This window comes from Bos grunniens, chromosome 12, assembly GCF_055505025.1.
Source record: "Bos grunniens cultivar Pamir isolate PY7600 chromosome 12, Bosgru_T2T1.0, whole genome shotgun sequence".
In the NCBI taxonomy this organism is placed as follows: domain Eukaryota; kingdom Metazoa; phylum Chordata; class Mammalia; order Artiodactyla; family Bovidae; genus Bos; species Bos grunniens.
Window position 1 is genome coordinate 19,536,884 of NC_141176.1, and position 25,962 is coordinate 19,562,845.

The 25,962-nt window shown below is 40.6% G+C and overlaps 2 protein-coding genes across 3 annotated transcripts in view; both read right to left on the reverse strand.

The window, feature by feature from the left end:
- Positions 1–4,341, reverse strand: part of EBPL (EBP like) — a 28,925-nt gene extending 24,584 nt beyond the window's left edge. Inside the window, exon 1 of one of the 2 annotated variants that reach the window (XM_086329136.1) lies at positions 4,070–4,341. In XM_086329136.1, coding sequence (XP_086185262.1) covers positions 4,070–4,240 — 171 coding nt within the window. In that variant the 5' untranslated portion in view covers positions 4,241–4,341. The remainder of the gene's footprint in view (positions 1–4,069) is intronic. The other variant, XM_086329134.1, reaches the window with a different exon arrangement.
- Positions 4,342–12,906: 8,565 nt separating this feature from the next.
- Positions 12,907–25,962, reverse strand: part of KPNA3 (karyopherin subunit alpha 3) — a 97,868-nt gene continuing 84,812 nt past the window's right edge. The window contains exons 11-17 of the mRNA XM_086329133.1: positions 22,950–23,081; positions 21,902–22,030; positions 18,666–18,770; positions 18,496–18,567; positions 18,174–18,336; positions 16,176–16,270; positions 12,907–15,471 (exon numbers count right to left, since the gene is read on the reverse strand). Of these exons, the coding sequence (XP_086185259.1) occupies positions 15,373–15,471; positions 16,176–16,270; positions 18,174–18,336; positions 18,496–18,567; positions 18,666–18,770; positions 21,902–22,030; positions 22,950–23,081 (795 nt within the window). The 3' untranslated portion in view covers positions 12,907–15,372. The remainder of the gene's footprint in view (positions 15,472–16,175; positions 16,271–18,173; positions 18,337–18,495; positions 18,568–18,665; positions 18,771–21,901; positions 22,031–22,949; positions 23,082–25,962) is intronic.

Consider the following 25,962-nt stretch of genomic DNA (forward strand, 5'->3'; position numbering starts at 1 on the left):
TGTGGAGCTTGGGCAATCAACAAGGCTAACTTCACCCGAAAAGGTAAAATCTCAGCCCCCTTACCCTGTGACGTGATACACCACCACCAAATTATGTTTTGAAAGATCCGCTTTGGCCACCTTACTTCCTTGATTGAAACACTTCATGGCTTCCTTCCACAGAATAAAACTCTAAGCCTTATCTGTAATTCAAGTTCTCTTTCCAGTTTGTCCCCCTTCTAAGGGACTTAAGAATTTGTGGATCTGAGTATCCCAGGGGGTAATGGAAGCAATCCACCATAAATACTGACAGAGGACTATAGTCATGACAAAGAAAGAGAAATCAAAGCCGATGATAATCAGCTAGGTCTGCAGATATCAGCTGGACACGTGTTGCTAGAGTCTTACCCTATGTAAATCTTCCATTCTAATCAATCTGGACTTCCACATGTTCCCCCAACAGGCATACACACCCTGCCTCCAGCTCTGGCCACGCCTGTGCTCAGTCACTCAGTTGTTTTCAGCTTTTTGCGACCTCATAGACTGTAGCCCACCAGGCTCCTCTGTCCATGAGATTCTCCAGGAAAGAATATGGGAGCAGGTTGCCATTTCCTATTCCAGGGGATCTTCCTGACACAGGGACTGAACCTGGATCTGTGTCTCCCGCATTGGCAGACAGATTCTTTCCCATGAGTGCCACCTGGGAAGCCCCCTGGCCATGCCTAGAATGCTATACTTAGATCACAGATGAGGGAAAACCCATGAAGCACCAGGGCAAGAAACACCCATAGCACCTTTTGAGCAATGGTGAGCCAAACCACTGATTTCTTCATGGATGTCACCGTGGCTCCCATCAGACAGGAAACCAACCAGCCCTCCATCCCGGCCATAACCGATGAACTGAAGGTCCGAGCTGCAGCCCCAGGTAACCAGTGTCTGATTGGACATCAGGGAGCTGAACCATCTCTGGCAATGCTTGGTTGAATCTCTGTGCAACAGGGGAGCTCGGCATTTTATGCTGGCCAACAGACCCAGACAGCGCCTCAACTTGAGAAGTCAAGTCAAAAGGGGTGAGGAGAGACAGCTCAGGTTCCAGTGGGAAGCAGTGAGCTGGGGTTTCAGACCTCCTTCAGTCTTTCTATTCAAATCTTAGCTCCACCCACATTTCTGGGTATTCTCACAACAAACTCCCAATCATCTCAAAGATAATATGGACATGCATTTGCCTGGTAGGCCTCAACCACTTAAGAGCCCTTCTCACAGTCTCTAAGATATGTGTACCAAGACGCTGGTTGAAGCATTGTGTGTAAATAGTCAACTTAACCAGACATTATTAATGGGTGTGCTTTTATCATATTTCATTATCAACTGAAAGATACAACCTAATTCCAGAGACATAAAATATCAGGGACTTCCCTGGTGATCCAGTGGCTGTGATTCTGCACTCTCCATGCAAGGGGCCCAGGTTCGATCCCTGGTCAGGGAACTAGATCCCACATGCTGCTCAAATAGTTCAAATCCCACAAGTAAAAGACTCCGGGTGCTGCCACTAAGAGTTGGTGCATTCAAACAAATGAATAAATATTTTTTAGTGGTGGTTTTGTGGCTAAATCGTGTTGGACTCTTGAAACCCCATGGACTGCAGCCCACCAGGTTCCTCTGTCCTTGGGATTTCCCAGGCAAGAATACTGGAGTGGGTTGCCATTTCCTTCTCCAGGGGATATTCTTGACCTAGGGATCGAATCTGGGTCTCCTGCATTCCAGGCAGATTCTTTACTGACTGAGCCATAAGGAAGCTTAAATATATATATATATAAATTTAAAATATATATTTTAATACATCAATAAAATAACCCACAGTAATTATGCCACTGATTGTTGTAACATATCAAAAAAAAAAAGTGCCTTTTAGAATTAAGGGATTATTGTATGTATTCAAGGAATGTATTCAGGTCCCCAGTGGCTCAGATGGCAAAGAATCTGCCTACAATTAGGAGATGCAGGAGACAAGGGTTTGATCTCTGGGTTGGCAAGATCCATTGGAGAAGGGAAGGGCAACCCACCTCAGTACTCTTGTCTGGAGAATTATAAGAACAGAGAAGTTTGGCAGGCTATAGACCAAGGGGTCACAAAGAGTCAGACACAACTGAGCGACTAACACTTTCACTTCAAGGTATGTATGGTATGGTACACTCAAACAGTGGGATGTTTTGCAGCTGAGACAGGTAAACAGCACAAGATGGGTCCATGGGTGGTGGTGGGGGGAAGAATTTCCTTCAGAATAAAGGAGGAGAGTGGGGCATACATGGGGCTACACCTCAAGGTGCCAAGTGGAGATGTATCCAGTGTTTCCTGGCAGTCGGTGCTTGTAAAGCAGACTTTAATTTTAAACCAGGTGGTGAACATGTGGGTGTATGTTTTAGTGTTTTAATACCCTTTTTGTGTGTCTAAAATATAATACACTTTAAGTGGGCCTTGTAACCTGTTTTATTGCCCCTGTTCCTTGGACACCTTGTGTTCAGCAACGGCTTACAAATTCTTTAGAGACTCCCCTGGTGGTCCATTGCAGGGGGCCACGGTTTGATTGCTGCTCGGGAAACTAGATCCCGCATGCCGCAACTAAAGATCCTGCATGCTGCAACGAAGACCGAAGATCCCATGTGCTGCAACTAAGACCCCGCGCAGCAAAAAAAAAATCAATTCTATAAATAAAGGAGTTGAGGGAACTATTTACTGTCTACAACCTCCACAAGTTGACTATTAGGAAAGAAGGAATTTCGTCATTCCCTCCAGCAGTATCTGATATGTGCATATATCCAACTGATAAACATCTGCAGCCCTAGGTGGTTATCCAAAACTCTGCTCTTTCTCTATATTCCAGTCCTCCCTCAGACAAGGACTGTTTCCCACGCATGCCAAAACCCACAAATGCTCAAGTCACTTCTGTAAAAATGGTGTAATATTTGCATATAAACGGACAGCAGCCCCTAGGCTTTAAATCATCTCTAGCTCACCTTTAATACCCAACACTATGTAAATGCTACATAAGTAGCTGTAAATACAAGGTAAATACCATGTAACTAGTTGTGGGTGAGGAGGGGGAGTTGCAGAGGGGGGCAATTTCATCTTGGAAATTTCTGAAATTTTTTTTTTCTTGTATTTTCTATCCTCCGTTGATTGAAACCACCAGATAGGGAGGAGAACCGATTGTAGAGACCCTGGCTTCACATTAGCTTTGGGTTTGCCTAGATTTAACCAAGGTCAAATTGGCAAAAAAAGGAAAAAGATATTTTGCCTAGTTTAACAAGAGGCTTTAAGAAGAGTGTGTGCATGGGAAGTGGGGCATTTTCAATAGACTCCCTTAAAAACAAAAAGTGAGTTGAAGTTTTAAGGACAAGTTTCCTAAAGCCTGGCATGAAATAAAGTGCAAGCTTTGGAGTCAGACTAATAAAAGTTATTCCGAAAATCACGCCAGCTGTGTGGCACTGTGAAGTCATCTAACTTTGCAGGGCTTGTTTCTCTGTAAAATGGGGACATTAATAAGTGACTTATGGGGTTTTCGCAGGTCAGAAATTTTAAACACAGTACTGGGCCTGCATACAGTAGTTACCCAATAAATGGTGATTAGTATTTGGGAGCGGGTTTGGGGTTTTGGTTCAGGCCCCAGCGTACCTCGTCACCCCTCCCTACTGCCTCTGGGTCATTCAAAAACTCTCAATTATCTTAAACATCTATGTGCAGGTTACGAAGTCAAGCAAGCCAAGGCCTTTCGACAGCTTACAATCCGACTAAGAGCACCATAGAGGGATAACAATGTTCGGCTTTTCCTGGTTTAGTTTTAATTTGGTAGAGAAACTGGCACCACCAAGGAAGCTGCGCTACGGCCTTGGGACCTCGGAGAGGTGCAGTATCTGGCCAAAGGCCACGGGCACCACGGCCTCCAGGTGATTCCCGGGTCTCCCGCCATAGGGCCCGGGGCGGCCAAGGCGTCCCTGGCGTCCGCGTTCTTTCCTGGAAACTAGAGGGAAGGGTCTCAAGAGAGGCGGCGTCCACCCGCGTTTTCGGGGCCCAGGCGAGGACACTCACTTACCAGCGCGAAATGCACCAGGGCGTTGAAGCAGAGCCAGGCGAGCAGCCCGCGGTCCGCCGCCCCCCGACCCCGGCCCAGGCGCAGGCCCAGCGCGCAGCCCACCGCCAGCAGCGAGGCGCACAGCAGCAGCGAGCCGCCCGCCGCGGCGCCCAGCTCCCCGCCCGCGTGCATGCTTCCTACTCCCAGCGCAGACTGTCCGCACCTGGACTGGGATCGCCCCGCGAGCAGGGAGCGGGAAAACGGGGCTGCGCGGCGAGGAGGCGGGGCTGCGCGGCGAGGGGGTGGGGCGGAAGAAGGCTTCCGCCTCCCGCCCCGCTGCCCCGCGGAGTACCTAGACAGCAGAGCCAGACGTTTTCTCAACTCAGGTACATGCTCACCAATTTTCTTAACTGCCGAAACCAGACCTATCCCCAGTTCTGTTCACTCACTCGTGTCCGACTCTTTGTTACCCCATGGACTGCAGCACGCCAGGCCTCCCTGTCCATCACCAACTCCCAGAGCTTACGCAGATTCAGGTCCATCGAGTCAGTGATGCCATCCAGCATCTCATCCTCTGTCCTCCCCTTCTTCTCAGCCTGCAATCTTTCCCAGCATCAGGGTCTTTTCAAATGAGTCAACTCTTCGCATCAGGTGGCCAAAGTATTGGAGTTTCAGCTTCAACATCAGTCCTTCCAATGAACACCCAGGACTGATCTCCTTTAGGATGGACTGGTTGGATCTCCTTGCAGTCCAAGGGACTCTCAAGAGTCTTCTCCAGCACCACAGTTCAAAAGCATCAATTCTTCGGCGCTCAGCTTTCTTTACAGTCCAACTCTCGCATGATCACTGGAAAAACCATAGCCTTGACTAGACCGACCTTTGTTGGCAAAGTAATGTCTCTGCTTTTTAATATGCTGTCTAGGTTGGTCATAACTTTCCTTCCAAGGAGTAAACGTAAGCCACCTATTCCCAGACCACGCCCAAAAGGCTGGCGATAGGGCCACACCTTTTGATGCAGTGTGATCGTTAACAGGGTTCAAAGCCTTAAGCCAAGAAGTGAAGTCTAGCTGTTGGAAATTTTGCCAATAGCCTGCAGTGGGGGAAGGGAGGAAGTAGAGGGTGGGGGGGGGGTAGAATTTTAGGGACAAAATATTCTAATTAAGCCCTTGCAAGCAACCATCAGTAGACATTATGGCTTACTCTAACACTATCCTTAAAGATCCAAAATCACCATAAGTATGGGCGAGAGGAGCAGTAGGTCACAGCAGTTTGGTACCAGATAGTTTACCTGCGGTGTTTTATGTTGTACTTACTGTGTTGCTGTTTAGTTGCTCAGTCGTGTCCGAGTCTTTGCCACTCCAGAGACTGTAGCCCACCAAGCTTCTCTGTTCTACTGGAGTGGGTTGCCTTTTTTCTCCAGAGGAATCTTCCTGACCCAGGGATGGAACCTGTCTCCTGCATTGGCAGGCAGATTCTTTACAGCTGAGCCAGCTCATGTGGTATTTTATGTTTCTTTACAACCCTTGGACCCTGTGTGTGTCCTCCTATTTTACAAATGTGGAAACAGGCTCAAATAAGATTTAAGTAACTTGTCTAAGGACTCTCAGTGACTGGGCCGAGGCCAGAACCCACAAGTGAAGTGTCCCCAAGGCCTTTGCTTTTTGACCCTTGAGTAGATGCTTAACAGACAACTACAGTCAGCCAGGTTGGATGAAGCCACAAGCTGGAATCAGGATTGCTGGGAGAAATATCAATAACCTCAGATATGCAAATGACACCACCCTTATAGCAGAAAGCAAAGAAGAACTAAAGAGCCTCTTGAAAGTGAAAGAGGAGAGTGAAAAAGTTGGCTTAAAACTCAACATTCAGAAAACTAAGATCATGGCATCCAGTCCCATCACTTCATGGCAAATAGATGGGGAAACAATGGAAACAGTGACAAACTATCTTTCTGGGCTCCAAAGTCACTGCAGACGCTGACAGCAGCCATGAAACTGGAAGATGCTTGCTCCTTGGAAGAAAGGCTATGACCAACCTAGACAGCATATTAAAAAGCAGAGACATTACTTTGCCAACAAAGGTCCATCTAGTCAAGGCTATGGTTTTCCCAGTAGTCATGTATGGATGTGAGAGTTGGACTGTGAAGAAAGCTGAGAGCTGAAGAATTGATGCTTTTGAACTGTGGTGTTGGAGAAGACTCTTGAGAGTCCCTTGGACTGCAAGGAGAGCCAATCAATCAATCCTAAAGGAAATCACTCCTGAATGTACATTAGAAGGACTGATGCTGAAGCTGAAACTCCAGTACTTTGGCCACCTGATGCGAAGAACTGACTCATTGGAAAAGACCCTGATGCTGGGAAAGATTGAAGGCAGAAGTGGACGACAGAGGATGAGATGGTTGGATGGCATCACCGACGTGATGAACATGAGTTTGAGTAGGCTCTGGAAGTTGGTGATGGACAGAGAGGCCTGGCATGCTGCAGTCCATGGGGTCGAAAAGAGTCGGACACAACTGAGCAACTGAACTGAACAGTCAGCCCTTGAATCCAGATAGGAAGGGCAAACTAATGGGACTTGAATATCCATGGATTCTGGTACACACAGGGGCTTCTGGAACCATTGCCCCATGGATACCCAGGGATGACCTGCACTTCCTGTTTTAATAATCCCCAAAACAAGGATTCAGATCTCTAGCACTGGCCCTCTCCTCTGAGCCCAGACCAGTATTTACAGCGTTGACCATCATTTGCGTGTCTCCACTCCACTCAACCCGAACTGAACTCATCACCCTCTACTGCATGCGTCTGACTCTCTCCTATTGCTTTTTCCTTTTTCTTCTGACTGCACTGTGAGGCTTTCATGTTCTTTGTTCCTCGACCAGAGATTGATCCTCAGCCACAGCAGTGAAAGCGCCAAGTCCTAACCAATGAATCAGGGAACTCCCCCTCAGTGTTGCTTATTATCTTTTATGCCACTTAATATTCATCAGTTATAGCAACCCAGAAACACAGAAATCATCCTTGATATCTTCCTCTCCTCCAGTTCCTGATCTAAGCTTCGCTTGCTCCTGTTTCAGTTGCCAGTATCTTTGGATTCCATCTGGTGGCTCAGATGGTAAAGAATCTGCCCACAATGCCAGAGACCCGTGTTCGATCCCTGGGTTGGAAAGATCCCCTGCAGAAGGGCATAGCAACCCACTCCAGTATTCTTGCCTGGGAAATCCCACAGACAGAGGAGCCTGGCTACACTCCATGGGGTCACTAAGAGTTGGACACTTTCTTTCAACCACTTCATGGACCAACCTGTTCACCACCTCTTGCTTCAGGGCTTCACACTCACTATTTCAACCTGTACACATTACTAAACTCAAAGTACATTTCCTGTGCTTGCCCTACCAGCCAATGATTGTTATTAAACACAATACTTCTATCATCACTCTTATTTAATGAAGATGATTTACCGTTGCTTGTAGAATATCAAAACTTCTTCATATGCCTTACAGGTGGGGGTCTGGCACCTGCCTATCTCTTCAGCCCTCCCCTGGCCCTGGCAGCCCTCCCCTTCACTATCATTTTGGCTCCAGCTGTACTTCCTTTCGCTACCTGGACTCCCATGCTTCTTCCTACTTTGTACTGTTCCGTCTGCCACAAAAGCTTTTCCAGTGAATCTGCCCAATTAACTCCTGCTTTTCCTTCACCACTATCAGCTGTGTAATTTTTGGAGACTTTAACTTCTGTCTGCCTGATAATAAGAATCTTCATCACAGACATGTTGAGGGCCGAGTTGGTACTTCTTAAGCATTCATGCCAGAGGCTGGCATTTACTGACAACTCACTGCCAGCCTGATTATCACCTTCCTAACCAGGCCAATTCCCTCTATTACGTATCATTGTATAACATTTGTCCCAGCTTTTACTTTTATTTGTGTGTGTGGACCTTGCACCCTAGCACGGGACCTGGCAGGGGATAGGATGCTCAAGAAGTATTTGAATGTTCTTAAAGGCTTAGTTTCAAAACTCTTATTTATAAAAAAATGACTGAAGCCATGGAAAGGATGCATACAGATATGGAATCTGTTCTTATTATGAAGAAAACTGAGCTGAAATCAAATAAAGTGAAATTTATAAATTCTATTAAGGTTTGAAAACTGTAAACACCAAACTACTGGATTAAAAAGAGCTGAAAACAAAGGGAACTGAGGCTGTTACCTGATCACAAATCTAATGATGATGAAGCTGGTAAAGTAACTGAAACAGTCTCCTCCATGTTAACAGAATTAAATGGCCAGATAATGGAATGTTCCCATTCCATTGTACCCAGAAACTAGCCAAAGCACACTTTATACACGGGGTCCTTGGTATGCACGAAGCCAAGAGGAACCAGGTCCAGGAAGGACTTTAAAGCAGGATGGCTGAAATGCATGGAGTGTTCAGGTTGAGAAAGGAAGTTAATAAAAAGAGATCTGTCTCGTCTGCTATACAGGAATAATTAAAGTCTATACTCAAAATCAAGAACAGTTCATTTATAATGATGGTTCTTTAAGAGTGGGGACTTCTATTCAATATTAAGACAGTCACAATGAAAGCTAGTCCGTAAGTAGATCTACTTGGGAGTGCCTTTGCTTCTCCAACTCTTCTGACTCCTAGCCTGCAGAAATGTGTCCACAAAATGGTCTTTCTCAAAAACAAAACCTGATTTTGTCTTTAAAACATTATGCAAAATGTGTCCTTTACTAACACCTAGGTTTGTAGTACCATAAAACTGTCTTTCTTACATCAAGTAAAACCACTGCGCTGTGAAGATGCCTGGTTTCCCTTGAGGCTTCACACATCATTTGGCACAAGGCCCCATTTATCTCCGGGAACCACAGTTTTAAAGAAGAATTACTCAAGAAGGCAGATGGTAGGCAGTTCTTCAGGGCTGGGAAAACGGATGTTGCAGAAGGCCCTGCAGGGAGCACATACTTTATAGAACAGCCATAGATCCCCTGCTTTTAATCATTTTTAATAAACCTGTGAAGTATCCTGATGAGGCCAATCTCTCACAATGCTTCAAAGCGGTGTTTTACAAACTATGCTAGGGGTTTCTCTGCTCCAACCCCAGCTTTCCCAGAAAACTTCAAGCTCTTCAACTAAGAATGTTTCAAACACATTGCTACAGGCAAGTGTTGAAAAAACAAAGGGCAATCCACACATTTGGCTGTTTCACACAACTTTTAGGGCTCCCCTTGTAGCTCAGTGGTAAAGAATCCACCTTCAATGCAGGAGACACAGGGCATGCTGTTTCGATCCCTAGCTTGGGAAGATCCCCTGGAGGAGAAAATGGCAACCCACTCCAGTATTCTTGCTTGGGAAATTCCATGGGCAAAGGAGCCTGGTGGCCTGCAGTCCACAGTATGGCAAAGAATTGGATGCAACTGGTCGAACTGGGCTTCCCTAGTGGTGTGCGCACACATTCACAACTTCTTTTAGCCACAGGATGCATGCAAGAGAGTAACTACTCCACATTCCCATCCTCCTAAGCCCTTTGCAGTAGATAGGCTCAGGACTGCCAGGACTTCTCATGTGGGATCTGGGAAATGTGCTGATTTCTCCTAAAACTGAGATTGAAGAAAAGGCACATTTTTTTTTTTTTGGTGGGGGTGGGGAGGAGGTTTCCGCTTTTTATCTTCTGTTTCTGGGGGTGGGGGGTGGGGGAAAGACCTGGCACTGTTCATAGAACAGAAGGCATGATTTAGGCTCTCATTTGAGTGAAGTTTCCTAGCTAAATTGATTTAGGCCAATCGTTCACACAACAAGCAGTTTTGGCCCCCAGGAAACACGTGGCTGTGTCTTGAGACATTTTTCACTGTCCAGAATGGGAAGCGCAGAGGTGCTACAATGTCTAGTGGGCAGGGCCTAACGATGCAACTAAACACCCTACAATACACAGGACAGCCTCCCACAATCAAAAACTACCCAGCCTATAATGTCCATTTTTCTCTTTTTTTTGGCCACACCTCAAGGCCTGCAGGATCGTAGTTTCCTGACCAGGGATCGCACCTGGTCCCTCGGCAGTGGAAGTGCAGAGTCCTAACCACTGGACCACCAGGGAATTCCCTAAAATGTCAATACTGAAGGGTCTGAGAAACCCTGATATACGTTAAAGTTAGCTGAGGGATCTCATGGGTAAATAGAGTGCATCACACGAGATGCCAGGCTGGATGAGTCACAAGCTGGAATCACAACTGTTGGGAGAAGTATCAACAACCTCAGATATGCAGATGATACCACTCTATGGCATAAAGCGAAGAGGAGCTAAAGAGCCCCTTGATAAGAGTCAGAGAGGACAGTGAAAAAGCTGGCTTGAAACTCAACATTCAAAAAACTAAGATCATGGCATCCATTCCTATCACTTCATGGCAAACAGATGGGGAAAAAGTGGAAGCAGTGAGACTTTTTCCTAGGCTCCAAAATCACTGCAGACGGTGACTGAAGCCATGAAATTAAAAGATGCTTGTTCCTTAGAAGAAAAAGGCAGTGTATTAAAAAGCAGAGATGTTACTTTGCCTACAAAGGTCCATATAGTCAAAGCTATGGTTTTTCTAGTAGTCACGTATGGATGTGAGAGTTAGACCATAAAGAAGGCTGAGGCTGAGCACCGAAGAATTGATGCTTTTGAACTGTGGTGCTGGAGAAGGCTCTTGAGTCCCTTGGACTGCAAGGAGATCAAACCAGTCAGTCAATAAAGGAAATCAATCCTGAATATTCATCGGAAGGACAGATGCTGAAGCTGAAACTCCAATACTCTGGCCACCTGATGCAAAGAGCTGACTCATTGGAAAAGACTCTGATGCTGAGAAAGTTTGAAAAAAAATCCCGAGTCAACCCATTAATGAACACAGAGTTAAAGGTTATGCCATCAGCCAGCAAAATTGAGTTTACTGGGGAGTAACAGAGGGATTCTTTACCACCTGAGCTACCAGGGAAGCTTCCCTGATGGCTCAGATGGTAAAGAATTCGCCTGCAATGCAGGAGACCCAAATGATTCCTGGGTCGGGAAGATCCCCTGGAGAAGGGATAGCCTACCCACTCCAGTATTCTTGGGCTTCCCTGGTGGCTCAGATGGTAAAGAATCTGACTGCAATGCAGGAGACCTGGGCTGGGAAGATTCCCTGGAGGAGGGCATGGCAACCCATTCCAGTGTTCTCGCTTGAAGAATCCCAATGGAGAGAGCAGCCTGGCAGGCTACAGTCCATGGGGTTGCAAAGAGTTGGACATGACAGAAGTGACTAAGCACAGCACAGTGCTGATGCTGGGAAAGACTGAGGTCAGGAAGAGAAAAGGACAACGGAGGATGAGATGGTTAGCTAGTATCACCAACTCAACAAACAGGAATTTGAGCAGATTCTGGGAGATAGTGAAGGACAGAAGAGCCTAGCACACTATAGTCCATGGGGTTGCAAAGAGTCGGACACGACTTAGGGACTGAACAAGATGAAGGATGTGAATACTCCTATTCCTAAACACTTTGTCTTAAGTACTGAGTCCATCTATATAACTGACCCTTGAACAACACGGGTTGGGGGTGCTGACCCTCTGAATATTTGAAAATCTGCCTAGAATTTATAGTCAGCCCTCCATATACAGAGTTTCTCCATACAGCAGTTCCTCTGTGTAAGTGGCTCCACATCCAAGGATTCAACCAACAGCAGATCGTGCAGTACTACAGTACCTACTATTGAAAAAACCCCACATATGTGTGGACCCACACAGTTCAAACCCATGTTGTTCCAGGGTCAGTCGTATACAAGTATGTATAGATAGAGCCTCATCTATATGCTGTGCTTTTGGGAATCATTCTACCAGTGTTTTTCATTTATTTAACAAAATACATCATTTATGTGAAGAGCTCCTTTTACACTTTGGACAAATGAGTGGTAGATTAAAGACAGCACTCCTTGGCCTATATATGCCTTAAAACGTACAGAAATTATACTCCCCTTCTCCAAATAGATTTAAACCCCCAGGTCAACTAGGGTTAAGAAGATTCATAACCATCATTGTTAGACAACTGACATCCATAAATTTTTACCAGCAATAATCTTCTCAAAAGGACAACCCTTGTGAAGTACATGATGGCAAGATTAAATAGGAGTAGTGTAATTTATTTTCTCATACACTGAGTTTGTTCAAAAATAATCTGGAGTGTCATTATACAAAAGTAAAGTTTGGCTGATCCTTTGTTCTTTTAAATAATCCAAGATTTCATTTAGAGCCACAACCTCTATCTAACAGGTTAAAACTGTTAGGTTTACTTCAATTACTATCTTGCAAAGTTCTGGTTTTCAAAGATTAGATAAGCCTTAAGTTTCAGCTTTTGTTTCATGAAAGTCACAATTACACAATCATCTGAAATGGCTTTCTGTGAGTTACGGCATTTAAACCAGAGACACACAGAGAACACCCTGTGCCGACGAGAGCAGAGACTAGAGAGGCAGCTACCAGCTGAGGACCACCGAAAGCAGGAAGAGATGAAGATCCTTCCCTCGAGAGAGCAAGCCCCAGCCACCACCCTGACTTCTGGCCTCAAGCCTGTGCAACAAGAAGTTTCTATTGTTTCTGTCACTGTCTACAGCAGCTTTGGAAATCAGTGTAGACTTTGGTACTTCTTATGTTACACAATATTCTTAAATCTAGCATTGTTGCTGGTCATCCTAGTTTGCTCCAGTGGAAAGGAGATATTAAAATACAGTGAAAGTAATTCATGATTCACCTCCACTGGGGCCGATATTTGGAAAATAATTCCAAATTTAAATTTAACCACATAGAAAACAAAACTAGGAAATTCAGATACTTTCAAAAATAAGTTCTTCGATGTTTTATCATATTTGATAGCAGCTTTTTTATTGGTTACAAAACCTAAGCCCATATACAAAATTAGGAACACATTTAGATGCCTCTTTTGAAAGAACGTTTTAGTCTTTTTTAACTGAGTTTAAAAAAAATAAAAACAATGCAAATTTTCAACACTGTTTTGAAAACGTAAAAGTGCAGCAATATACTTAGTTTCCTTTGTCTATGAAATGGTGCAATTCCAATTCCAAACCGAGAGGTCACAACAAACTGGATCAAGCCAATGCACACGGACGTCTGCACTACTTGATGCTAATGTTCACTTATGTTAGTTTGCACTTAAAACACAAGAGGAAATAGGAGTCGGCACAGTAGAGGCCCAATTCAGTCTCAATGTGTGCAAAATTTAAAAGGTAACTGTCAGTAACTATGGGGAGTCCAAGGAAGTAAACTGGAAGGGGTATAATTCACAATATCAAGAAGATTTGGACTTTAAGGGTTTCACCGAAGTTTGTGACCTTAATTAGCTTTGACTTTATTACTCCTACTTTTAGTGAACACCACACAGTTTCAAAAATTTAGCCCATGGTGTCTGAACAGGATGCAGTTACCATATGAAGCTTTAACTCAAAATTTGGATAAAGAAAAAAAGGCACAATGAACTTCAACTCAATTTTATGTGCACAAGAGTTGAAAAGTCTGAGCCACCTTAAAGAGAAATTGATTCTAAAATTTATAAAACCTATAAATAATCAGAGGCCAAACCACTATATTAAAACAGATTCTCTAGCAAGTAAAAATCTTGCATTTTAAACATACGCTTGTATCCACTTTAGATACAAGACAAAACTCACTCTTTAAAGTGGCTCCACCTTGGCAGATACATATATTTGTAATGAATGCACACCTGCTATGTGTTGTTTACCAGTGAAAACACCCCGCTGATTCACAAAGCTCTGATGGCACGTGTCTCATCTTCATCACAGTAAATACACCCCCCTCCCATCGGACAACTAAATTAGTTTAGATTTCCTATCCCTTCACATCAACGCGTTGGGAAATTATACCCAGTAAACAATAGCAACAAAACCATTCCTGTGACAGCACAAACTGTTCAGTTTAAAAATTTTCAAATCCATATTCTTTCGTTAATAACTGGGTCGGACAATTTACCAAAAGCAATGACTTTACACAGTAATACCAGATTTTTCAGAATTACTTGAAGATCACTGCAAATCAGGTTTATGCTAAATAACTGCAGATTACTCCTCTAGGCAGATCCTTGTCTACATCTTTTTATATGTGAATATGCTTTTAGAGTAGGATCTGAGTAAACTTTCCAATACTCAAAGAATGAAGTTTTATGACACTTCTAATAGTTGCTGGTTTGTTGCCAACCACATTATCAAAAGCACTGGTTACTAAGTAAAAAATATTTTAAGACTAAATTACAGTAAACATGAAAGCTCCACAGTTTAAACCCAATATAAATCAACCATATCCAATTATCAATTTAAAATGAAAAATGTTAACTCCTGAAAGCTGAAAGCAAGATTTTCTTTTTAAATATCACCAATGGGTACTTTAGACCTTTGTGGTTTTGGGTTTCATTTATTTATTTTTTCTTTATGGTCAGGGATTCTTGCTTTCAACTTAAACAGAAGTTCAAGTCCGTAACAGGTTGCAGCTCAGGTAAAATACCATGCACAGCATTTGATTACTTCAAAACAGCAGGAACACACAGGCTGAAGTGAGTGGTCAAATAGGGCTTGCTGTTCTCAAAAATTAGGTATAATGGCGAAAGCGTTACCATCCATAGCTAAAGTCCTTCCTCCAACCCTGGCTTCTGAGGCAGATAATAAACACATCAATTACTGGTAGATGAAGCACAGTTTTTTAAAACTTATCTGTTTAATCAATAACCAAGTTTCTTTTTTTTTAAGTTACTTTTTGTTTGTGTCAGTTCCACCAATGAAAATCATTTGGCTTGTACTTTTAAAATCTATTCTTCCACATAAAGAGTATGAAAATATGTTTGTGGAGGACAATGATGGAGGCTCAGATCAGACTGCACCTCTTTAAAGTCTTCCAACGCGTGTATGTGTCATACCAAAGTGTCTTGATCCACAGCGCACCATTTTCCAAAGGAGTATCAAGTGGGCAGCTGACATGCCACCACTATGGAATATTCTAAAATGGAGATTGCAGATGTCAGCGTGTGGCACCAGGGAACGGGGGAAAATAGGGTAGTCAAGATTGTTAAGGAGAATTCTAAAATAGTTTAGGAAATCATGCATATGCATTTACAGTCCATGTGGATAGTGACTTTCGGCAACTGCAAAGTGACTGAGACATGGCTTGCTTCAGAAGCATCAAAACAAAGAGGCATGTATGTTTTGGAGCCTTCGGTTGCTGTTGCTCTTGTCATTTTGGTAGCCATCTGGTGGTGCTTCGTATTCAATGTGGGATAGATGCTGCACTCAACTGAATTTAAAAATTGAATTCTTTTGTTTGAAGGTTGGCCGTTGGGTCAAAGTTGTAGGTACCTCCTTGGGTTGCTTCAGGAATGAGGCTAGGATCTTCATCAATCTACAAGAATCAAGAAAAAGAATTTTCATTATGTTAAGATACTATACATTACAGTGTAAGCAGAGTTGATTTACTTCTCAGGGAAGAATTCTGTGTGTATGTTTTTATTACCTAAAAATATTTTAAGAAAACCAACAATGCTATTAAGAAATTTAACAACTTAGGGCCTCACTGCTGGCTCAAAGGTAAAGACACCAACTGCCCGCCAATGCAAGGGACATGGGTTCTATCCCTGATGTGGGAATATCCCATCTCTGTGCAGCAACTAAGCCCGTGTGCCACAACTACCGAGCCTGTGCTTTAGAGACCAGGAGCCACAACCACTGAAGCCCACGTGCCCCACAGCCCTGTGCTGTGCAACAAGAGAAGCCACCGCAATGAGAAGCCGTGCACCACCACTAGGGAGTAGCCTGCACAGCAACAAAGACCCAGCACAGACAAGAATAACAAGAGATTCAACAATTTAAAACTGAACATTGAAAAACTGCCCCATTCTTAAGTTCCTGTATCTGTAGATTTATTTTACCTATTTGAACATACATCATTTCTATAATTACTACTTCTTCCCATTTAACAAATTACAAAAGCAAAGGTGACAGAAATACAGTATCAATTTAGTCAAGGAAAATTAATTCTTAGTAAACTTACTTTACGTACAGATTTTAATGTACATGTAGACACACTATACTTTAATATATACTTACATCATCACCAGAGAAATACTGATCTATGATTTCAAATGCTAATTTATATATGTCTTCATTTTCATGTTGCTGTAAAACTTCAATTTTCTCCAAACCTGATAATAATTAAAATAATTAAATACATACTAATAAAGAAACTGTGCTTAAATCATTTAATCATGAAACATCTTAAAGAACTAAAAACACCCTCCCTACCACCCTCCAAAGATGATCGTTCATCTAAAAAACAGATAAAATCCTGAGTTGCTCTGGTTAGAGAACCAGCACCCCACTAATTTCTGCCTCTTTAGAAGCCCTTGAGGTACCCTGTTCCCTGAGGCCGGCAGTTTAAAAATCACCTAAACTCTCCATTTGACAGATATGGGAGTGTGGCACAGATACAAAGGGGTTTGTTTCAGGTTACATGGCGAGTGAGTGACAGGACTAGAATCAAGATCTCCCCCAGCCTAAGATTCCTTTAGTATAATCATACTGCTGCATACAATAATTTTTTTATCTTTTTGTTTTCCAAATGTTACTCAAAGATTGACATAAATAGAAGACAAAACTTTAAATTCAGAAGTGATTTCTTGGAAAAAAAAAAAGAAATAGGGTGCTTATCTCCTATATAGCCACATCAATTTGGGAATATTTTTTCAGAATAGTTAACTGTAGAATGCCTTTATTTATATTCCCAAAATATTTACTCCATATATCAGATGCAACTCCATTAAATCCTCAATACTATTCTTCCTTTAATGTCTTTTTAGCTAAGTTATTTTGAAGTAGTTTCAAAATAATTGCTTTTTAAAATTTTTTATATAATATAGTAACAAACCTAAGTTACTATATAAAAAAATTTAACTTTTTTCTATAGTAACATCCAAACCAGAAAAATGGGAAAATGGGTATCAAAGATAATGTATATAGAGTGCTTTATAAAATCATAAAATGCTAAGTAACTATGTACCCTAATTATAAGTATTTATCTCATAGACAGAAGCAACTATACTGATAAAAAGCTGGAGTAACAATTTTATAGCTCAAACTTTCTGGGTTAAATTGTTCTGAATCAGACTACAATGCTTGTTTCAAATTATTTAAAAAGTAAAACATCTTAAAAAAAAATTAGTTCCATTAATTTTATTTATTCCTATTTTAATTTTGAATTAATTAAAAAAATTTAATTTATTTAACTGGAGGATAATTACAATACTGTGGTGGTTTTTGCCATACATTGAAATGAATCAGCCATGGGTACATGTGCCCCCCCCATCCTGAAGCCCCCTTCCCACCTCCCTCCCTACACCACCCCTCTGAGTTCTCCCAGGGCACCGGCTTTGAGTGTCCTGTTTCATGCATTGAACTTGCACTGGTCATCTGTTTCACATATGGTAATATACATGTTTTAATACTGTCTCTCAAATAATCCCACCCTCGCCTTCTCCCACATAGTCCAAGTCTGTTCTTTACATCTGTGTCTCTTTTGCTGCCTTGCATATAGTATCGTCATTACCAGCTTTCTAAATTCTATATATATGCATTAATAAGACATCTTAAAAACAAAATGAAAAGTGAATTAATAGTAGTACAGTATGAAGACCTGGCTTTTAACTATGCTCCTACCACAAACTACTTCTCTGACCATGGACAAGACTCCTTAACATCTCTAGGATATTTTCTTCTTGTTATTAAGAAAACACTTTCTGTCTGAATATTCAGTGATGCTATCACATTTGTTTTCACTTAATCTTATGCAACATGACTTCAAGAGGAGTAACTGTGTTTCCTAAAAAGCACTGTAAAACTCTAAGAAGGTTATGGAGTGACTTTCACAATCAGCTGTGTTCTGGAAAATCTTCCTGGATTACTAACATAGCAAATAAAGAACAGCAACATCCTCAGACGATATTAATAGCAATGTATCCTAGCACTTTTCTTTCAAATTAACTGTCTTTAAAGGAACTAATGTTTCAGAGTTGCACAGCTCAACTGTTTTTCTTTAATCAACCCTCTTACCTCCACATTCTTCTATTATTTCAGCTATTGTGCTTGCTTCATCACCAGCCATTATCAGAATGTTTTTCAGACCATCTAGGACCACCTGAACAACTTGAGAATCTTTTACTGACAATAAATTACAGAATGGTGGTATTACATTCTGCTGTACAAGGTATTCAACCTAGACAACAAAAGAGAAGAGATACTCTTATTTATATAATTACCTCTTCCTCCAAAGGAATACAGGACAGGGCTTATAAACAATCAGAAACTCCTGAACACAAGAGAGAAGTGCACTTCCCAGTATTAACAATCATAAGATTTTTTTTTCCAGACTCACTTGATCTTTTCTGCCACTTATCGTCAAGTTGCTAATAGCCCAAGCAGCTTCCTTTTGTGTTCCAAAGTCCCCCTAAAGATTTAAAAAGAAATGCTGAAATGAATTTTTTGCTCAAAAAGTCTTGGTTATAACATATTAACAGACATAATGAACTCATAACAATGACTGACCTTGGCAAGCTGATGAATAATCATAGGAATTAATCCAGCATCTATTACAGCTTGAACTTGTTGCTGGTTGCCTGCTGTAATGTTGGAAAGGAACCACACTGCTTCCTATAATTAAATAAAATACAAGGCACCTTTATTTGAAAAACTGTATCTTTAATGTGCTTATGCTCTTACTTTAATGTGGTTTACATACATAATAACAAAACCATCTCAGTTACAATAAGGCAAATGCATCTAAAGGTGATTAGGCAATACAGTATCTTCCATTTTAAACCTATTAGGAAACTTTTAAGCAGAATACCTTGGCCCATTTACCTAGCATAACCTTCAATAATACAGATGCTTAGGACTATACCCTAAGCACTGTTTCAGGCAGTGGTGACATGGCAGTGAATAAAACAGACAATAAATCTTTACGCAAGGACCTCACATTTTTGCTTCATGAGCTCCCTCTCAATAGTGATCCCCAACTTTTTTGGCACCAGGGACCAGTTTTGTAGAACACAACTTTCCCACAGACAGGGGTGGCAACTGGGATGATTCAGGGGCATTGTATTTATTGAGCACCACCACCTCAGATCAAGAGGCAATAAATTCTCATAAGGAGTTCACATCCTAGATCTCTCGCATGCACAGTTCACAGCTGGGTACAAGCTCCAAGAATCTAAGGCCACTACTCTTCTGATAGGAGGTGGGGCTCAGACGGTAAGGAAAGCAATGGGGAGCAGCTGTAAATACAGATGAAGCTTTGCTCGCTTGCCCACTGCTCACCTCCTGCTATGCAGCCCCAATTTCAAACAGGCCAGGGACTGGTACTAGTCCTTGGCTCAGAGGCTGGGGATCCCTGCTCTAAAAGACAAATGACAGAAATAAATAGAAGATAGAATTTCCTCATACTTTGTTAAAACTACTTCTAAGAAAGACGAATTGCTTTATTGTAAAAATACTTATTTGCAAAATATATTAGAACTTAAGTCTCTAACTAGTCTAAGAATGATCTATATGACAAATTTTATTGTAACCTTAGAGCTTTATGTCATGAACAAACAGGTTTATTTCTAAGTTTAGTGTTAAAGTACTATCTTCTTCTTCCTCTACAACTGAAAGATTATAGGAGAGCCCCCACAGGCCTAGTAATTACAATTAAGCACTTTCATCACCACAGCCTGGTTCAATCCCTGGTCAGGGAACTCAGATCCCACAAGCCCTGGCACATGGCCTAAATAATAAATAAAGAAAAAGACTGTACACTTTTTTGCCATCCAATTGTGGTGAGATATCAATAACTGGTTAACTGGTGTTTTAGAGTACAAGGGTGTTTCACTACACTATTTTTGCAAATTTCTTGCACATTTGAAAATTTTCAAACTAAAAGGTTGAGGGGGAAAAAAAAACAAGTTGTTAACTTACACCTCCAAAGAACTATGATGTAACCAACACGCAAATAACACAAACACTCAAGGTGGAAAACTTCTGCAACAACTACCTCCTTGCTGAAGCTGAGGAGATATCTATCTATAGAAACCCTTTTCCTTTCCCCTATGATACCTTCACTCAGAGTATATCAGATCCCAGGCCAGAACCTCTCTACCTACTCCTGTCCAGTTTCCTCACTTCTCAGCCTTGCTTCCCATTACAGAATACTAATACATTCAGCTGTAAAAATCACGTATATTTGCCTGGAGTCTAAAAGACTCTGGCTTCTTTCCCTTCATTGGAACAAGTTGAAAGTGAAAGTGTTAGTTACTCAGTCGTGTCCGACTCTGCGATCCCATCGACTGTAGCCCACCAGGCTCCTCTGTCCATGGGATTCTCCAGGCAAGAATCCTGGAGTGGGTAGCCATTCTTCAGAAGATCCCTTCTTCAGGGGATCTTCCCGACCCAGGGATCAAACCCAGGTCTTCAGTATTGCAGACAGACTCTTTATCACCTTAGCCACCAGGGAAGCTCATTGGAACAAAAGCACCTACAAAATGTGATTTCTGACTACACACTTTTCTATAAAAATTCAACTATCAAATTTTAGTTAAGGAACTATATAAATAGAAGTTTTGTTAGTCTGAGGAATGGTGGCATTTCAGGCAGATACTACATGTAAATCAAAACAAGCAGGATGGCTACAATAATAATTAAAAAAAGGAATTGGAGGGATTTTCCTCATGGTCCAGGGGCTAAGACTCCCTGCCCTCCCAATGCAGGGGGCCTGGATTTGACCCCTGGTCAGGGAACTAGATTTCACATGCCACAATGAACAATCCCGCATGCTCTAATGAAGACTGAAGATCCCACCTGCTGCAACTAAGACCTGGCATAGTCAAATAAATAAATAAATAAACTATATATATATAAAACAAGACTAGAACCTTCATAACACTGCTTACAGGAATGTAAAATGGTGCAACTGCTATGGAAAGAAGCTTGACGGCTCTTCAACAAGCTAAACATGCAATTACCATATGACTGGACAATTCTACTCATAAAGATATACACGCAAAGGAACTGAAAGCAAGGACTCAAACCAATGTTCACAGCAGTATCATTATTCACAAGAGCCAAAAGGTAGAAACAATCCAAAAGTGTACATCCACAAATGAATGTATAAACAAAATACGGTATATAGGTACAATGCAGTATCTATTCAGCCATAAAAAGGAATGAAGTTTTGATACAAGCTCCAACATGGATGAATGTTGAAAACATGCAATGTGAAATAAGCTAGACAAGAAGACTAAAGTACTTCAGCACATGTTTAACAGTAAGTTTATATCGTAAGCTTAAAATCTTAAAAAAACAAAAACCAAACAGAAAACAATTTTAATGATCCTTTAATTTAGGCACTGTAGTTTTACATTCAGTCTAATTTTGTAGGGAAATTAAATTATGATCTATTTGTTTATAAAAAACACCAGCAAAAGAAAAAGATAATAGCCTCCCAATGGAAAATTTCATATGTTCTTTCCACCTAGTGGCTACTAATTTGTTGATCATTGCTACTGCTCAATATACTGAAATAAAAACACTGGTTAAAATGAAAATAATTTTATTCTGTGATGATCATGGCAGCACTTACAGCAGGCAATTAAGAACTGAAAGAAAATAACTGCAGAGGTGATGTGAAATTAACCAGAGTGGTTTGAAGAGAATCACAAATGAAAAGCAATCGAAACAAGAAGGTAGTTAAAAATGAGATATACAAAGAGAAAGAAATGCATTGATGGGGCTGTTCTATGCCTTACCTTATTTATCTTCTCTTTTGGGTGTGATAAGAGGTTTGGGAAGTGTGAGAGGACATCGCAGTTGAGAACAACCTGGGTCTGTTCGTCTGTACCTGTCACTATGTTGCCAACCGCTCTGAGTGCTGCTGTCTGGGTGGGGATAAAATATTTTCCATAAATTTGTTTATGATGAAACTGATTCTATGTTTTTTATAATCCTGAGAAAATGTAAAAATGCAAGCGGTGAATGATTAAAACTTACTGCATACTTACACAAAGCATTTTATAGAACTGAGAAGCAATTCTGAATTTTAAACAACAGTTTTGTGAAAACTGGAATTATATAGGAAAAATTATGTGAAAAATTGTTGGAGAAAAGATTAAAATAAAAAAATGTAAAGGTCCATTTTTTTCATAGCTATTTTTATCTATTAGTAAACTGGCACCACAGAAAGATTTTAATAAAGGCCTGGAATGGGTACAGATTTCTATCTAAAGTCATTTTGGCAGAAGTGGGATGAACAGATCTATCAGTGATGTGATGAGAAATTAGGGAGAGAGAGAAAGAGAAAGAAATGCAGTTATCCAGAGAAAAGAAAATAAACCTTGAACTAAATGAGTGGCTCTAGATATAAGGAGAAGCCAGATGTGAAAGCTATATAGTAAGGACTGACAGGTTTTGAAATGGAGCGGAGACAAGAGGAAGAATACCAAGGTTCCTAGCTTGGACTATGCTGTCCATTAATAGGGGATATATGAAGAGGAGTGGGTTTGTGGGAGAAGACGGTATGTTCATTTTTGCCTGCTTGAAATAATAACAATATTACTGAAGGAGGTTCTTGGCAGTTATGTCTAAGGACTCAAAGACAATTGGCTATATGAGTCTGAAACTCAGCAAAGAATCTGGATGAGATAAAGATTTAGAAATCAACAAAATCAGATTCAGTAAAATAGCAGAAGAAATACTGAAGAAATGTGCATACAGATAGAACTGAAGCCTGACTGTATAAGTTAACTGGTTACAGAAAGTACAAATTTTATACAAGTAAGAAAAATACTTAACACTTACTTGAACTTTCACTTCCTGGTGGCTCAGAAGGGGCACGAGGAACGGCACAACCCCTGAATCAATAACCATCTGTATCTGTTCATTACCTCCATCTGTCAGGTAAGACAGTGCCCAAACAGTGTCCACGAGAATCTGCAGGAAATAAAAAAGAATGGCCACTTAATGTATTTGTTTGAATACTTAAGATACATAACACACTTAGGAGACGGTGACATAAAAAGTAATTAAATTTTGTTTTAGCTTGGTAGCAAAAATATCTGCTAAGCTGATACAAGGTAAAACTTTCTCAATGGCTACCTCAGGTCACTCTTCACAAAAATGAGGCACAGAAGTCCGGGCCAACTTCTACCCCAACTTCCACATCTATATATTAAGTAGATAAAAATAGGCAGAAAAGGAATTCTTCCTGCTCCCACAAACTGAATACCCAATAATCATAAGGAAATACTTTATATACAGAATGAAACCAGTATGCCATGCTGCTTCAAGTCTAGAAGAGCCCCCAAAGATCATTTATCCATGTTAGTAGTTTTCAAACACGTTTAACAATGTAATTTTTCAGACTATTAAACAGATAAATGACTTGGCATTTTAACTTTAGGGGAAAAAAGTTAATTATTTGCAAATCTCTTGAAAAATGTCCCAGCAGAAGAGCACACAGTATAAACCATACACTACACTCATCTAAGTTTGCAAATAATAAACAAAAACCAGGCTCAGGTTTGTTGACTCATTCAAAGTCAGAGAGCTTATAAGTAGTTTTCCTTGGTGTCTTGACAGAGGAATGTAAGCACAGGTCTGATCTCATGTGAAATCCAGAGATGTTTCCTATTATAAGACATTTGTTGCTCTAAAATAAATACTGCCGTCTCAATTCAAATCTCTCCATGCATCCTTCAAAAAAATATACTATTTAATAAGGGCATGTAAAACCACACATAGCCCACACCTTCAACATTACTAGGAGTCTGAGAATGCTACAAATGTCAAATTACCTGTAAGAAGAGAAAAAAATGAATTCTGTCCTTTGTCTGGACCTCCCGTCTTAAGCTTATGTGAGACTTCAGAGAAGAGGAGAGGGGAGTGAAGAGCTTACAGTAACATATCCTTTGCTACTCCACATTAGTGGGACAGAGACCATGTGGCTCAAAAAAGCCTACAATATTTACTACCAGTTCTTTACAGAAAAATCTGCTGACACCCTTACCAGAGGATGAGCTTCTTTCAACTAAGAAATAAGTGAAGAAATATTTCACTGTAGATCAAAGATGAACACAAATGGGAAGATAAGAGTGGAAGAATACTTTTTAAATGATATATGTTTCAGAAAAATAGAAATATTGCAACTTCAAAAATGAGAGGACAGAAGGTATGCCCGAGAGTTGTATCCATCTACCATCCTACCCCCACAAGGAAGACCTCCTTACTGGAGGGTATGAAAAGATGCTGTGTGGAGCAGAGCTTGTCTACTCCTCAGTCTGGCATTAATAGGTAGCAAGATTTAAATAGAAATCAGAGTCTCATAACAACACCCAAAATGTGGGCTACAGCTGAAAATAACTCATCATACCAAGAACCAGGATCATTTAAACTGCAAAGGGAAAAGGTGGTCAACAGATGCCAATACTGAGATGACGCAGATGTTGGAACTATCTGACAAGAATTTCAAAGTAACTGTCATAAAAATTCTTTACCAAGCAATTGTGAACACATTAAGTATAGAAAATCTCAGCAAATAAAAAGGAGACATAAGGAAGAACCAAATGGATTTTAAAATTAACAAACTCAATAATCAAAATTTAAAACTCATTGGAAGTAGAAGAGAAAGAAAAAAAAAAAATCAACTAACTCAAAGACAGATCAATATAAATCATCCATGGGGGGAAGGGGAAGATGGCAAAGAATGAAGAGAGCTTTAGGAACATGTAGGATGATTAACAAAAGATGTAGAGTTTCAGAAAGAGGTGAAAAAGTATCTGAAGAAATAATGACAGAAAACTTCCCAAACTGGGCAAAAGCCACAAACCTAGATTCAAAAATGGGAGAATGAGGTGAGAGAAAAGTGAAAGTAGAATAAGCCAGTCACTTATTCTATGGGTAAAGACAGGAGTCAAAAAATACCACTGAAACTTGTCAAACCAGATAGTAAAAAAAAAAGGGGGGGGGGACTTATAAAAGGTTTAAGTATAAAGGTAACATTGCGAGAAAAACAAACTTTCCTAAATACCAAAAGAAATTTTTAAAAGAGAGAAGAACACTAAGTAGAAAATAAAACACAGAAATTATAACTCAAAGTTTAACAGGACAGAGTTGAAACCAAACATCAACAGGCTTAACTCACCTGCAACAAGAAAAAGACTTTCAAACTCGATCCTAAACAAAACCCAATTCTATACTGTATACAAGAGACACACCTAAGTCATTCAGAAAGGCTAAAAATAAAGGGACAAGCAAAGGCACACCAAGTAAATTATAAGAAAGCTGAGACTACAAGCCTATTAGCTGACCAGTATAATTCATTCTACAAATCATTACAAAGAATAAAAAAGGCTACTTTATAAAGCTAAAAATCCCACCATTTACAATGAAGATATAACTGTTAAAGACATCTATTTACCAAATAACCCTATAAATATCACTATAAAGGTGAAACTAAAAAGATGCAAGAAAAAATAAAAATATACTGATGAAAGACCTTACACTGTTGTCAGTATGAGGTCAAGTAGACAAAAAAATGAGGATACAGATTTTATAAATATATACTGAAATTCAAACCTTGATAATAGATAATATAACATGCAGACAGGGCACAAAAAAATCAGGTTCAAAGTAAACATCAATTACATAAAGCAGAAATACTATAAGATTATTACAAGGCAATAAAATTAGATATTAATAAATATGAAATACTGTATGGAAATTTAAGAGTCTTACTCTTGGATTAAAAAATACAAAAAAATTTTCTAGAATATTATAATGAAAATACCATATATCAGAAGCTACGGGATTTATG